This window comes from Mytilus californianus, unplaced genomic scaffold (genome assembly GCF_021869535.1).
Source record: "Mytilus californianus isolate M0D057914Y unplaced genomic scaffold, xbMytCali1.0.p SCAF_2, whole genome shotgun sequence".
Lineage (NCBI taxonomy): Eukaryota > Metazoa > Mollusca > Bivalvia > Mytilida > Mytilidae > Mytilus > Mytilus californianus.
The window spans coordinates 101671573-101688280 of record NW_026262668.1 but is presented as its reverse complement, the minus strand read 5'-3'; the positions used below and the strand labels follow the sequence as shown (position 1 = coordinate 101688280).

The 16708-nt window shown below is 33.1% G+C and overlaps 1 protein-coding gene across 1 annotated transcript; it reads right to left on the bottom strand.

The window, feature by feature from the left end:
* Nucleotides 1–895: 895 nt before the first annotated feature.
* LOC127727740 (calcitonin gene-related peptide type 1 receptor-like) lies at nucleotides 896–15136 on the bottom strand. The gene is made up of 9 exons (XM_052234855.1): nucleotides 15128–15136; nucleotides 13929–13989; nucleotides 12652–12767; nucleotides 10301–10392; nucleotides 7826–7973; nucleotides 7459–7609; nucleotides 3807–3874; nucleotides 2209–2288; nucleotides 896–1046 (listed from the first exon to the last, which is right to left on the bottom strand). The coding sequence occupies exons 1-9, from the start codon at nucleotides 15134–15136 to the stop codon at nucleotides 896–898; spliced, it is 876 nt and encodes a 291-aa protein (XP_052090815.1).
* Nucleotides 15137–16708: the final 1572 nt, after the last annotated feature.

Genomic DNA, 16708 nt, shown 5'->3' with positions numbered 1-16708 from the left:
GACCAGGAAAACACGGACCTGCTGCCATTGTAAACAAACCGATTGTCAATCGACAATGCACCGATAGCATTACAACACTATTATATAGTATCCAGATACTCCCAAGATTTTTTTCTTCCGGTAAATGCGCTCTTCTTTTAAAAATCAAGTTAATATAGAAAAAACCAACTAGAAAAATATCAATATGGAATAACAATGTATGAATGACAGCTACCTAAAACGAAAATATTAATAAAAAAGCGTTTATGGTTTTCCATAACATTAACAATACCAATTTTACTGCACCAGATGCGAATTTCGACAGTTAATGTATCTGCTTAAGGCCAAAATATTTAAAGGCCAAAACCTAAAACAAAGGTTGAAGAGCTGATAAAACCAAAAGTAACCGAAAGTAAATCCAACCAGGACAAGAAATCAGAGCTATACTTGCGGGAGATACATTTTAATTTAAAACGATTCTTATCAAAGCAAGAAAAGAATATCTCTTAAAAGCCGCTTGATAATACAAGGCAGCAGCTTTCCCCTTAATATATATATATACAAGATATGCATTTAATATTGTGATAGCTTACCTTCTGCCACTTTGAAATTAAGTTTATATGGTCGCTACTTGGAAAAAAATCCTGAACTATGCTCAACTAATGAAATTATAATAGGAAATTTCCTTCAAAATCCCAAGTTTATTTTCATGTGGAGCAGGATCTGCTTACCTTCCGGAGCACCTGAGATCACCCCAAGTTTATGGTGGGTTCGTGTTGCTCAGTCTTCAGTTTGTCTATGTTGTGTTTTATGTACTGTTGTTTAACTGTTGGTCTTTTCTTTTCTTGCCATGGCGTTGTCAGTTTATTTTCGACTTATGAGTTTGAAAGTCCCTTTGGTATCTTTCGCCTCTCTTTTACGACAGACCAACCTGTGAATTATAAATAACTGCTGCTGTCATTGTCATGGTGTAGTATCCATCGTCACCAGGACGAGGTCTGTAAATAGTGAAGAACTGGTGAACTCCCAAGAGCGGTATCAGTATAAGTGTCGCCTTCACAGCTTTTCTGAAACAATTATTTGTATACCTAAGAATATCTGAGGTTGTATTACATTGTAATATTCGAGTGACATTTTTCATAAAGACTTAAGTTACCATTCGAAAGCTAAGTATCTGTACTTTCAGCTTTATCCGATAGTCAAAAAGTCAAAATGTTATACAGTGCAATTTCAATTAAATCCAGGTTAAAGGTTAACAATGAATAGTCGAAAAAATTAATGGATATAACCACATTTTCATATTGATATAGCGATATAGCGATATTTTGCCTCATTAGGCACGATGACTACTTAAATCTCGGGTGTATTACTTCCTTTAGATTATTTGTCACTTTGAAACATGTACTTTTGGGGGCGTTTTTAACCGAATATTGACTACATATGTTTTGTCATGGAAATAGAACTGATAAAAACCTCTCTTCTTGCAAATGAATGTACTTTGAGTAAATATATTACTAGCTGTTATAATTGACTGTGCTCATCACAATAAGCGAAATTATAATTTAGAAAGGAATTCCATTTATGTGATTTGAGTTGATTTACAATTGTATTACAGAATATTTTATTGCTTTCAGTTTTTCCATTTTTGCCGGATATTCTGCAAAAGGCATATTTAATATTTAGAATTTCGTTTCAGTGACTATTAAACTCTTCTCAATATGGTTTTCAAGTTTTATTTTGAATTTTATTATTCAATAAATTCATCGTAGATACTAGGATTACATTTTTGTACGCTAGACGCCCTTTTCAAAAGACACAGCATACAAAATTGCTGATATATTGAACAACTAATGCCTGTCTTACACTTTGACCTTGATTTGGCAGAATAACATCAAACGGTACAATTTTAATAAACATATGAGCATTTAGACAATTCATATCTCATATTGTTACTCGAGGCCAAAATATTTAATAATCTGAAGCCGTATACAAACGTTGATGAGTGTATATCCCCGAAAAGGACCAAAAGTATAGCCAAACACAGACAAGGAACCAGAGCTATGGAGGAGGAGGAGTGTACATTCTTTATTTTCAGTTTTTACTTATTCTCCCCAGTTTTATAACGACAAGTCGAATAATAGCTCAGCTCAAGGTAATTCTTCTGAGAATTAAAAAAGATCAGTTAGTGTCAATTTTTACATGCATAAATTGTACTGATTTCAAATTTACCTGTAACTTTTAGGTTCATTGGGATGAGAAAGCTGTCGAACCAATACTCGAAGAATGTTCAAAAGGAAAAACACATTGATCTGCAACGAGTAACTGTAACATATAAATGTTTTAATAATTTGACTTCTTAATTAAATCTTCAAAATAAAGCAATCGTCTTAAAAAAAACAAGTGTTAAGATTGATTTCAAATTATACATGCCTATTATGACCACATCCATCTGTTTCACAGCAGGATTAATAACTTAGAAAACTAGTTTTACTAATGTTATAATGACGTATAACTTTGAAATACATATAGTTTGTGACAATGAATAAATATATGTATTGCGTTACACATTTCATACTAGATTCCAGCCAAATGAAATTGCTCTGTTGTATTTACTTTTCTTGGTTCTAGATTGGAACTAACTTAACCTAGGTTGTAATTTTTCATATTTTTTCGTTCATTGTTTTACATGTAGTATAAATCGGACAGTTGGTTTTCTCTTTTGAATTGTTTCACATATTGTTAAACAGTGGTCTTTTATTCCTTTCTTTACAGTACGGCCCAATGGGTTTTGTTCGTTGTTGAAGGCCGTCGGGTGACTTACTATTGTGTACTTCCTTGTTCTATGGTATTTCTGAATCGTTATCTCATTGGTTATCACACCACAACTCCTTATATTGATACTTTCATTTGGTGCGTATCCCATTTTGTCGAAATTGATTTTGGTGGCAATCTTTTGATGCATGATCAATCAAATTTTGGGAGAGAGAAAAACGACATCATCTTCAACGACTGCATTTAAAACATAAACAATAATATGAATAAAACGGATGTGACATAATGGCATATAATCAGCAAGTCAAAAAAAAATTGAAAATAAAAGATCACAATATATAATTCAACAAAATTTTCAACAACAATGAGGATTTAAATCATATTAAGCTCTAAATGATGCTGTCAAAGACAAGTCGTAAAAATGAGACAAATTCACCATCAATTTATGTTATATGTACAAAATTGTTTTTCATGCTTCCGTTCAAATTATACGTACTTTCCATGCATTTATTGTAATAAAGATACAAATGTAATCACCACTTACTTTTTATTAAAGTCGTTCCTTTTTAACAATACTAAATAGTTCTCACAGAATTGAGGTAGTCGAACTAAGGCAGCGATTTAGGACGTTTAAAAGTTTGCGCTTCTCGTTTTGTTTTCAGAAACTAAATTATATATAGACAAATACAAAATCCTAAAGCAAGATCCTCAGGATAATTGGATAGTTTATATATTATACCCCACAAATCCTTAACATAGCCACTGTTTATCATACCGACTAAGAGCAATTTAGAGCTAAAATCGTTGTAGGAACACTTGCATACTATTGAAGACCACATACATGTTTTTTTTCGTTTGGGTTGCTGTCTGGTGTATGAATATCCCATATTTCAATTAACGTATGCCTTCACCTGATATTTAAATGAGAAAACAAACAAACATGCGTAAACAAAGTTATTGTCGGATTTATTGTTTTTTTAAATTATAACGCACGTTGTCCAAATGAATATGGATGTATAATTCTAATAACACCTGAATGAAATAAAACTACATACAATGATGCACAGTATAGTTGGTGCAAACAGTATCCATTCTAGACCATGGTACTTGCCAGATATTGGGTCTATCCAACAATCACTAAAACAATAACATCATACTAACGATTACACCATATAGTCACCACTAAATATCTCTAATTGTTAATAATACATACACGCAAAAATACCATGATATGTGCAATGGGGTTAAGACCAGCAAATTAAATGGGGTCAGGAACCTGATGTTCAGTGGTTGTTGTTTGTTGATGTGGTTCATAAGTGTTTCTCGTTTCTCGTTTTTTATATAGATTAGACCGTTGGTTTTCCTGTTTGAATGGTTTTACACTAGTCATTTTTGGGGCCCTTTATAGCTTGCAGTTCGGTGTGAGCCAAGGCTCCGTGTTGAAGGCCGTACTTTGACCTATGATGGTTAACTTTTACAAATTATGACTTGGATGGAGAGTTGTTTCATTGGCACTCATACCACATCTTCTTATAACTATTTAAAAAATTTAATAGTTCACGAAATGAAGGACAAATATACAGGGCAAGTCTATGAGAGCAGACTGAGAGCTAGAATGTTACTTCAATTTCTGCTTATTTGTATAGTATTCAAGCTGCATAACCGTACATAATATGATTCTTGGGATATAATTCGATAGATCTCTGTTACATACAAACATGTATTGCTTTAAAAAATCCAAATATCAATCAAGTAATAAACGTTTCAAAAAAGTTTTTGAACTGTTAAATTCTGAACATCTGGTACATAAAGATATTGTTATGTTATTCAACCTAACTCTTTGCCCTATTCATACATATTTTACCGTCATGTAAAGTTGTTTTTTTTAACATATACTCATGTGACCGTGATTGTTCAAGTGTTTATATTGTTTCCGTACTTTACAGTGAGGTGCCAGGTTATGTATGACACTTTTTGTTAGATTTCTTTGCCAGATATGATCGGTTGTTTGTTGATATTACCGTGCAGCTGTGTTCTTCAATGAAACTCAAACCAGTGCGAACTGCCATAATGAACTTGCCGTGTGAAGTGAGAGCTTTGTTTCATTTTAAAGGGCCATATGTGGCTTTGAAACGAAAATCACCTTTTTCAATAAAGACCGTATGTTGACTTCTACAGGCTTTTTTGTGTCGTTTGGTCGACGTCCCGTTAACGTATATTACCTCACATCGCCTTCCATACACATCAGAGGCGGATTTAGAGGGTTTTTCAGGGGGCCCGGGCCCCCTTTTTTGGGAAAAATTTGGTTGATTATATAGGGAATCACTGAAGCATGACTGGAGCGGGCCCCCTCTTAGGAAGTCAGTGGGCCCCCACTTATGAAAAATTCTGGATCCGCCACTGCACATTAACCATATATTCCTATTATGTGTTTCATAACTTTATTCCTTTACCTGTTATCAAACAAGCTTATTCGCAGCACTGTATATATTAAGGCTGTAAGAAATGGCATTCCTATAAAAAGGAAACAAAGGCAGATATAGTTAGTTTTCAACTGAATTCATTTGACTCGTGTTATATAGACATATTTCCATTTGCCACCATGTTCGACGAATCCTTTCCTCAATCCACCACATTTTACTTTTTATACTGACCGTTGGACTACGATCTAGTATGGATCCTTTATCCATATAGCCCATAAAACATTGGCCACTTCATAAGGCAACCAATTAGTAAAAGAAAATATATCAATAAATATTTCGGATAACAGATGTCCATCATGAGTACAACAACACCGAAATTAATAGGAATAGTACAGAAATACAAATATCATTATATAATTTGGATAACAGATATGATCAGATATCTTTCATCAGCTTGATGTAAATGGAGTATTTTTTTATTAATGATCATCTATGATGATCTTCCCAAAAAAATCTCGAACGTAATAAATTAAACAAATAAAGCTTGAATTATTCTAAAATTTTAAAAGTTCTCGCAATTCAGTATTTACAATTATAAACGAGGCTGTGTATTTGTGCATTCAAAATGAAACAAACATGATTATCCAACCAAATGCTGTGTTTAGCATGCACGATTTGAAATACACCTTTTCATAGATCCCATTTGGTGCCAATGTTTTTAATTAATTTATCCAAAATCTTTCCTGAGTGATTTCCTCCTCCCTAGACCAAGTCAGTCCATTGAGATTTGTCTTAATGAGGTAAGGGGATCTCAAATGTCGACTGAGAGGAAGGTCCGGCTTACATTCATATTCACTAAAATGGTCGTTCATACGTTTGTAAAATGGCTGCTCTGATTCACCAACATACTGTTTACTACATTTACACTATAGCAGATACACAGTCTTTGTAGTCTTGGAAGTAAAATTGCAAAATATGGTGTATTTCGTATCACATATTTATACTTATATGTATGTATCTTGTCATATTATATCAATTGATGTCCTACAAATTTACATCATCCTGAAATGTAGTACAAATTTACATCATCCTGAAATGTAGTACAAATTTACCCCATCCTGAAATGTAGTAAAAATCTATCCCATCCTGAAATGCAGTGCAAATTTACTCCATCCCGAAATGTATTGCAAATTAATCACACACTAAAATTTAGTGCAAAAATACCCCATCCTGTGATGTAGTATCCTATTTAAGCGATCTGGAGGAACAAAGGCGTTCAACAACAGTCGGTGTAAATAAAATCCCTCGCACAACATCCAATAATAACTTACCCCAACCTGTAATGTAGTATCCTATTAAGCGCTTTAGAGGAACAAAGGCGTCCAACAACAGTCGGTGTAAATAAGATCCCTCGCACAACATCCAATAATAACTTACCCCATCCTGTGATGTAGTATCCTATTAAGTGCTCTAGGGGAACAAAAGCGTTCAACACCAGTCGGTGTAAATAAGATCCCTCGCACAACATCCAATAATAACTTACCCCATCCTGTGATGTAGTATGCTATTAAGTGCTCTAGGGGAACAAAAGCGTTCAACAACAGTCGGTGTAAATAAGATCCCTCGCACAACATCCAATAATAACTTACCCCATCCTGTGATGTAGTATCCTATTAAGCGCTTTAGAGGAACAAAGGCGTCCAACAACAGTCGGTGTAAATAAGATCCCTCGCACAACATCCAATAATAACTTACCCCATCCTGTGATGTAGTATCCTATTAAGTGCTCTAGGGGAACAAAAGCGATCAACAACAGTCGGTGTAAATAAAATCCCTCGCACAACATCCAATAATAACTTACCCCATCCTGTGATGTAGTATCCTATTAAGCGCTTTGGAGGAACAAAGGCGTTCAACAACAGTCGGTGTAAATAAAATCCCTCGCACAACATCCAATAATAACTTACCCCATCCTGTGATGTAGTATCCTATTAAGCGCTTTGGAGGAACAAGGGCGTTCAACAACAGTCGGTGTAAATAAAATCCCTCGCACAACATCCAATAACAACTTACCCCATCCTGTGATGTAGTATCATCTTAAGTGCTCTGTGGGAACAAAAGCGTTCAACACATCCGGTGTAAATAAAATCCCTCGTACAACATCTAATAATAACTCACCCCATCCTGTGATGTAGTATCCTATCAAGCGCTTTGGAGGAACAAGGGCGTTCAACAACAGTCGGTGTAAATAAAATCCCTCGCACAAATTCCAATAATAACTTACCCCATCCTGTGATGTAGTATCCTATTAAGCGCTTTGGAGGAACAAAGGCGTTCAACAACAGTCGGTGTAAATAAAATCCCTCGCACAACATCCAATAATAAGTAGTAGATCGAAAGTAGTGCTCTATCATATTTAATACTTTGCATCCATCCTGGAAAAAAAAAAATTATATGTTAATGAAATTAAATCAAGTTTCTTTTTCACGATGTGTTTTAAAAATTGTCCTTAAAAAATGTTGTGTTTTTTTTTGTTACGAGAGTTTTTCATATATTGATTTACCTCATCAGAAGAGAACAATCGGCAGTGATAAAATTAATGATAGGTTAATTTCTTACATATGATAAACATATATTAATTCTTCTAATACCTGATTATATTGTATAAGATCGTCTTGTAGGTTTACAATTCTGTTGTATTTGATCATGACGTCCCAACACATGACAGCAATTCCACACAAAAGTAAGGAAAGGAACAGGTTAATGTGTAGTTTTATTCTATTTTGACGGCGTAGATTTCTGGAAGATACATGTTCTTTACTTATCATTTACGTTTAGAATAAAATTGGTCTAAAATATATATACCCTGTATCATATCTATGCATTGGTAAATCATTAAGATTAGTTTAGGAATAAATTCTCAAACTAAACATCGTAACATTAAATTTAAAAAAACAAGATCTCTACGATCGCCATTATTAAACTAGACCTGTAGAATATGCCTACAGATTGAGTAAAACAACAATCTAATCAGAAATATAAATCAATTATTTTCAAAAACAATTGTAAACGGTCTTCCCCCTTCGAAACATGGTTGATTGATGATCGATTAATTGATTGATTGGTTGAGTGAATAAACACATGGGACAGGATCACAAGAAACGGATCCCCTATTAAACACATGAGACCGAAACAAATTTGTGCATGGCACACTCTTAGCGAGGCATCAGATATAACGTTCCCATTCTGACCGAATGTGGCTGCGTATTCAACATCCCGCACAGCCATAACGGACGCCCTGGATGCATCAAGTACTTTGTTTAAATTTTCTTTTTTTTTCTACGGAACATCGGACTTATGTTTTATTTATTTGTTGTGTATGCATTTTTTTGTAAGGAAATCGGACCTACTTTTGTTTAATTAAGGTGTACATTTCTAATTCTATTCGAATGGAAGAAAACCCCGGTTTCATTTTGGTAGCTCGCGCTGTGACGTCACCAAGCAACACATATAGTCAAAAGCGCAATAACTATACGATAACATACAAGTACCAAATTTCTTAGCATCATGTTGCGAACAAAAAAATTACACATAACAAACAAACTTGGCGGAAGAAGAAGAAAAATATTAATAATAGAATAATCAGAACAAAATCAATATTGACATGGAAATAATTCAAATTTAATGAATTTCAATAAAAGTGTTCTTAGTGAGAACAGTAAAGTGATCACCGACAAAAAATAAAATGTGCGGAAAAGTACGATAATTTCCCAGTCAAATTCTAAATCACACATATCTTACGCCCCCAAAAAGAAAAAATTATTTCCATTGTATTTTTTTTTATTTTATACTTTCGAATATATTTATTCAATTTAAATTGGGACTTTTTGGTGTTTTCTTACGATCGGTATCAATTATTTTGATAAAATCGTCACCATTGAAAAGTCTTGGAAATATTTTTTTCAAAGGGCAATAATTTTTTCTTGATAAAATATTGGTAACTCATTTATATTTTTTGACATTTGTTCTGATTCAATAGCTCATTGATTAGACCATAGTACAAAGTGAAACATTTTGTCCCTGACCATGGGTACCGAATGACGTCATAGGATGGAAATCAGTTCCATGTTGATATTCTATAATACGTGTAATAACAAATGTTTGATTGCCCTTGTTATCCCTTATTACATATCGTACGTGACAGTTTTCCCATTATTTGTCTTTGTACTAATATGTTCTTTTTGGTCGTATGACTCTTGACTTATATCGGCATTTGTATTTCCAGCTTTCGGGTTTTGTTTAGCGTTCCTGGTAGCATGGCAGGTGCGTTCGACTCCAATCTTAATTGACTATGGTTGTCTGTTTTCTTGTTGAAAGTCGGTGGACTTCTCCGGTCACTCCGGCTTCCTCCACCAACAAAAACTGACCGCCACGGAATAACCAATAGTGCTGAAAGTGGCGTTAAACATCAATCAGTCAATTAACCATTTTGTATACTCGTGTATCTATATTTTACTTAATTTGTATTTTTCCGGGTGAGTTTATACTAGTCTGGCATTATGTTTTAATAATTGTGTGTACTATCACCTAAAAAAAACTTTTTATGTTTGTGTCTTTGTCAGATTTATATTTATGTTTGTTTGCATTTAGTCAGTTGTGCTTTGTGTATGCTTGTGATGTATGTTCACAGTTTTGGCTGCTGGATCCCAATTAGTGTCACATTAACCAATTATGTCTGTTTGGGTTGCTATCCATTTTTGTCAATATATAGGACCTATAAACAACAGTCATACAAGTGGGAGGTTTAACTAGTTATAAAACCAGGTCCCACCCACCATTTTCTTCGGGAAATCCTGTAACAAGTCAGGAATATGACAGTTATTTTCCATTTGTTCCGTTTGTTGATGAAGTCCAACGTTTGATATTGTCAGGTTTAATGAACTTCCCCCTTTTTGAATTAAACTTATAGTTCGGTATTTTTGTTAAAACTTTTTTATACTATGCACCGTTATATAACACAACAGTCCGATTACACTTAATGACGTCATTATGTTCCCATTGTCAGGAATAAAAATGTCTCACTATTAAACTTTGAATTAAAAGTAATTCATGTAAACTTTTGTTACCTGTAACGAATGAAAATGATAATTGCAGGAATCAGCAAAAAAATTCCAAAAGCGTTGATAGAAAGGCTCACTATTGTTGAAATCTTATGAAACTGAAAATTAAAAAAAAACCACATATTTTACGTACACTAAAATCTGCTGTTAGACTGTCCGTCATCGAGCATATTAACATCAACCCAGTCACAAGTCCCTTGAATAATGGATCTTTTTTATTTTTGGTTCGATGTAAACCAAGGTTGAGGTTCAACTTTTTGAATTTGATATTCCTTGATATTTAATGCATTTTGCATTTTTGTAATTTTTGTCTTTTTGTCGTTTATTTTTATATGCCCGTTTACGGAACGTATTATGGTATACCGTTGTCCGTCCGTACGTCTTTCCGTCCATCCGTCGTCAACAATAACTAAAAAAACGCTTTAACCAATTTTCATGAAACTTTAATGAATTATTTATACCTATTGACGTAAGCTCCCTCGATTTTTGTAAATTTTCGATTTTACGTTTCTGATTGAGATTTTTTTCATAAAAAGGGGTGATTTTCTAGTTTTCGGACAATAACTCAAAAATAATTTGAGCGGTTTTCATGAGACTTTTGTGACTGGTTTATATTTACTAAAATAAGCTCCCTTTAGTTTTGTTTATAAATTTCTGATATGACATTGAGGAGTTATGGAACTTTATTTGTTGAAAAAGCGACGGGCGTATCATGCGCTCATGGCGCAGCTTATTATTTGTCATGGTGCTATCTGATTTTATTTGATTTATTATTTTCGAATGACCCTAGGCATCGTCTCTTTTTGTTGTTGTCTCGCATTGAGACCAAAAATAGTTGGAAATCCACTTTAACACGATCGAGGATTGATTATCAACAATAATAGCAACATTTTCCCTGATCGATTTCTTTATTATATTTTCTTAAAAGCTAAAAAGTAAGTTTTTCTCAAGTTTCCGACTCTATTTACAATAAAACTAGTAATTTAAGATATATAAAGAAGTGGTTAACTATATTTCAATAATTGCGTTGGGTATTTTTGTGGAACAATATCAATTCACTAAGTTTGATGTCGAAATAAAACAACTTTCTCTTCTTTTTCTTCTATTTTTTAATTATGTACAGATCTACTCTTGTGCATGGAACAGAATAGTGTCCTCTTGTACTTTAAATGCTGTTATTTGAAATCTCCTGAGGGTACAGCTGCCGATAGAACAATGTATGATTGATGTAAAATAATTCTAACTTACCTTCAGCTTGCTTTCAATGAATGTAAGCATTCTTTATTGCGACATTTTCAATTGTTGGTTAACATGATTTCTTTTTTATACATTTATTATATCAGTATTATACAGTGAAGTGTTTTCGTACTTTTTTTTATTGTTCGCTTAACTGATAAAAATAAAAAAGGCTGACTGGAGATTCCTTAAATCCGTTTAACCCCCTCAAAATGTTCCCGTGTCTATACCAATGCAGGAACCCGTGGTACCCGTTGTTGTCTTTAGTTATGTCTTAATGTTGTGTTGCTTTTCTGTCAATTATGGAAATTGGCGTTGATGGTTACGTAGATATTTGATGGTATCTGTTAAATTTACGTACAACTTTTCTGGACTTCGTGCGAATTAGAGCTTGGCATTTTCTAAAGACACTTGTCTATTGTTGAAGACCTATGTTGACCAAATTGATATCTTGTATGGTGTTTTTTGCGTTGTATAATTGACGTACAATGTAGACCCACCATCTATTTTTCATATTCTAAGTTTATATTCAAAGTAAATTATAAGAATTTTTCTAAGTAAATTTTCTAAAAAAATGTAAAAAATGTTACTTTATATGGCTACAGATTTGTCACACAAAATAAACCCTTTTAAATGTGTGTGAGATCTAGACAAGGGATGTGAGTGCATGTATTGTAAATAAACCCTGAACTGATCGGAATGCAACACACATTGTCAGTCTAGTTCATTAATTAATGTTGCAAATCTGTCATGTAAAGTTAACGTTAGATATACATGGCTGTTCTGTGTCGGCCCATTTCGTTTAAATGCTTTCAGTTTATAATATTTTTCTTTTTTTTTAGTTTGTAGTTTTGCTTGTGAGCGTACCTGAAGCTTTTCCAGAAAGACGTGTAATGCGCTCGCACTTATCTTACTTAACGGTATCATACGATTTCCTCTCAATGTTTTATCTGCTTTTGAAACCCTATATAGTGATGCACTGTACAAGAAAAACGTTAAAATCAAGATAAGCTGTATTTAGTTTATTCAAAGACCAACTATCTTCTTTTCATTAAACGGTGAGATGTACATTAAACATATTATATGCATAGTTTGATAGAAAAATAATGATTGTACTGTACCTCCAGACGCTGTAAAGCATCCTTCGACAGGCATTTAGAATAATCTGTTCTTTCTTGAAGCGTGTCTGGGTCTATCCACCACGTACCATTCCCAGTACAAATTTTAGTTGCATTTTCTATTGTAAAAATTAAATTACAAGTATTATTGTTCTATTCTGAACAGCCTAAATTATTGTCGTCATTTGGGTTATTGTTAGACCCCGTTCACACTTGGACATTTAGATCGATTTAAACTAGATCGGTTCACTTTAGATCGATGTTATCATCATGTAAACCGATCTAACTTTAAATGTGAACGCTGAGATCGATCTAAACTAGTACGATTGAATCGAAAATAATTTGTGCGCATGTATGGCGGCAAAATCACACGTGCAATTTATTACGAAATGGATGACCAACATAAGAGGGCCGAAAATTAACGAAAACTACACGAACAGCAGTACCAACATTTGACCTTGTTATTCAAATGAAACAATAACTTCGTCCATTATTTTTTTGCAAGCGTGTGTATCAACACATTTATTTGATTAGCTATTTCTATTTATACACAGTGTTTACAATGTCACGGGCAATAAGGTCAGATCGAATGCATTTGTACATGTAGTGTGAACGCAGTGGTTCAGATTAGACCGGTAGAGATCGTTAGGGTTAAAGATAATGTGAACGCTAACTGGTTTTATTTAGATCGATTCAAATTTAGATCGATTTATAAAAAGCTAGTGTGAACGGGGTCTTAATTAATTAGTGCTTGCTTAAATATTATTCTAAAGAAGGATATGCATAAATAATGATTGAATACAAATACAATTCTTGTCCTGTTCAAAGGTCATAATACGTACCTCTATAGTCAGACAAAGACAAAAATCTCGGACATTGGTTGTGCACGGCCGTTTCCTTTGATGTTTTATTCCAACACATCCACCCATCCCAGGTATGTGGACATGTATCACCCCTTTCTTCAGACGTTTCGTCAATGTCCTCACTACATGTTTGTTCATTGCAACAATTTGCTGCATCTTTACAGCACTGATGCCATTGTTTGGAAAGCTTCTTTTTTCCAATAGAATTTTCAATGTAAACCAAAGAGCTTGCATTGCTTATAGAAGGACAATGACAGTAATGAATGTTATTGTTTTTATTCTTTTCCATTAGACAAACCGTTTTACTATTAGTGCTGCAACGCTTTACTGGAAACAATTTGGGATTTTCTTTTATAAGATAAAAGTAACACATTGCACACGTCGATATCTCAAATTCTGATATCGGCAGTATTATACCATCTCTATCACGACAGTTTCCTGTTGGTCCCCGTCTATCTGGGAGAGGACTCACGGATACCTAAAAACATAATTCAAATGCATTCTTTAATGTGGATCATATACGACCATTGTCTACAAGTTGGTCACCTCTAGTCATCATACCATATGATATAAAATCAACAGGAGATGTGGTATGATTGACGATGAGACAACTATCCACCAAAGTTCAAATGAAGCAATTATAGGCCACTGTACGGCATTCAACAATGAGAAAAACCCACACAGTATAGTCGGCTATTAAAGGCCCCGACATGACAAATGTGAAACAATGACATCTTTGTTTTATCATAAATTTACATATACATGCACAAGATTGTTATCAAAACTTTGTTCAATAAGAATAAGGCAAGACTGAAAGACATAATGTCATGGATTCAATACCTATCCTAGTGTGAAACTCTAAGAAAAAGCTTAAAAGTTTTTGAAATTTTTTTTTATTGTCGATGAATCTTTTTTTTTAAATATCTAATGGGTGTTCCGTTTCAATTCATTCCGTTACGTTTCTTTTGATATCACGACCCTTATTTGAGATAACTGGAATATTGATGGATACTTCGGTATCGTTCAATCAGATCCTCCAATCTTAACCTATATGCTTTGTATTATAATTTGGAATCTGTGAAATAAGAACAACATTAGAACCTATATTATGCATTCCTGTGTAATAGGACATCATCTCTTTTCTTTGAACATCTGGAGATTAATTTGATACGTTTTATTCTTAATGGACTGGTTTACTTGTAATGATAAAAACGTGTTGTGATAAAAAATAATTTTTAATGTAGCGGTTTTTTTCTTTGATTGCGTATTTCTGACGAATCAAGGCGTTTGGGTTCAAGCAATGAGTTTCTCTTGTATGAGGGCCGGCAGTTATATTAATTGTTAGACAGAATAAAATCCAGGATCGCGTTTTAGAGTTAAACTTCTTTAATTGCATGGAATAGAAGTTCCTTTATAATATTAGGTCCGAACTTCACAAATATTCTAAAATATTATTTCCACTGGAAGAAATATTACAGTATGTGTCCCTGGTGGAATAAAGGTGTATAGAATATGTGTTTCAATAGGAACAGATAGTATAGCATTGTTTATAACAAAGTTTCCAGAGGAAGTTGTTTTAGGTTAGGAGGAACAAATATAAAACCTAACATACATACATATGACATAATGACTGAATTATTCGGGTTAATACTTGTTTAATTTATTTTTGCAATCATTACACTACAACACACGAATATAACAAACTAAACAATAGGAATTGGAGATATCTGACAACGCTTACAGATAAAATTGTTTTAAAAAAATGTTTTCTTACTTACAAGGTATTCCAGAATGGTTATTAAAATCAATCCCACTATCATTTTTTCTACAATGACGATCTGTAAAAAATATTGTATTCTATCTGAACTTTACATATTAATTATTTCTATATATGGGCTTGATAAAAACTGAATTGTATTCCTGAGATTTCGTATCAGGAAACCGAGTTGTTATTCTACAACAGTGCAGTTAAACTAAGAAATGAAAGGAATTTGACATCTCTTATTTTATGCCTCGTTCAGTAAAACACACATCTGAGATTTTTAATATTTGCGAAAAGACTTTATAAATCGATGAACGACTATGCACGTAAGAAGTATATCTTTTATGATATTCATTAGGGTTTATTTTTTAATAATTCATTCGTTCATTTATTATTATATTATCATTATTATTATTATGTCTATAGTTCAGTTGTAATAACAAATCACTTACCGTGTTTAACAGATATTTTTGTATGTTTCATTAATGTTATCTGCAATGTTTTCATACATATCATTTTGTTACCCTATTCAAAAGTCATTTGTTAACTTTCTTAATGTTGCTATTTTTGGCTGCGCCACGTAGATTCTTAATTAGATTTTGCTATCGTTCACCTGTCAAGTATGAATGATCAAAGTTTTTGATCTACCTTTGGAATTGCACCTTTCCTTTATAAAATAGGTTAAGAACTGGAAAATCTATTGGCCATTGCATGTGATAAAATATCAGACTATCAACAGACTTTTATTTATTATATATCCGGTAGTAACTTCAATTCAATACAACTTTCTATATAAGGAATTTTAATCTTAATTTAGAAATAAGATTGTTGCTCGAATACTTGCAGGCACCGAAACTTATAAAACATATCTAAAGACATGTCATATGAATAACTTGTAATGAAAAGACATTTAACATTTACTGTTATCATATCATTTAAAGAAAATTCTGGGCAAACGTTTTACTGAATAAGTTCTTTAACATTATCTTATTGTTTTTATTTGTAATCAGTCTTAAAAAAGTTTTTATTTGGAATTTTGCATACGTTAATCACAGAAGGAATGGAAAGTGTCCTGTTGGGATCGTGTTTTTTTTTCTAATAACACAGTACAGACTACGTTTTTTCGAGTATAGTTTTGACATGAAATGACTGCCACTTTATTTGAACTCAAGACAAATATCTCTGAATGCTTGAAATTGCAGAAATGTTAAACAGAGAGCAATTGAACAATACATTAGTGGTTTTACTCCTTCAAAATTCGAGAAAAATGCTTTTTGCACTCAATAAATAGGTCATATATACAACTTAATTTAATGACACTACATGTTTAGATAGTTTATTCATGAATATCGTCATTAAAAAATGGTCTACAGTTAATCACTTTTAAATAAATAATACTAGATATAATGATAATCAAAATCAAAACTGTCTGACG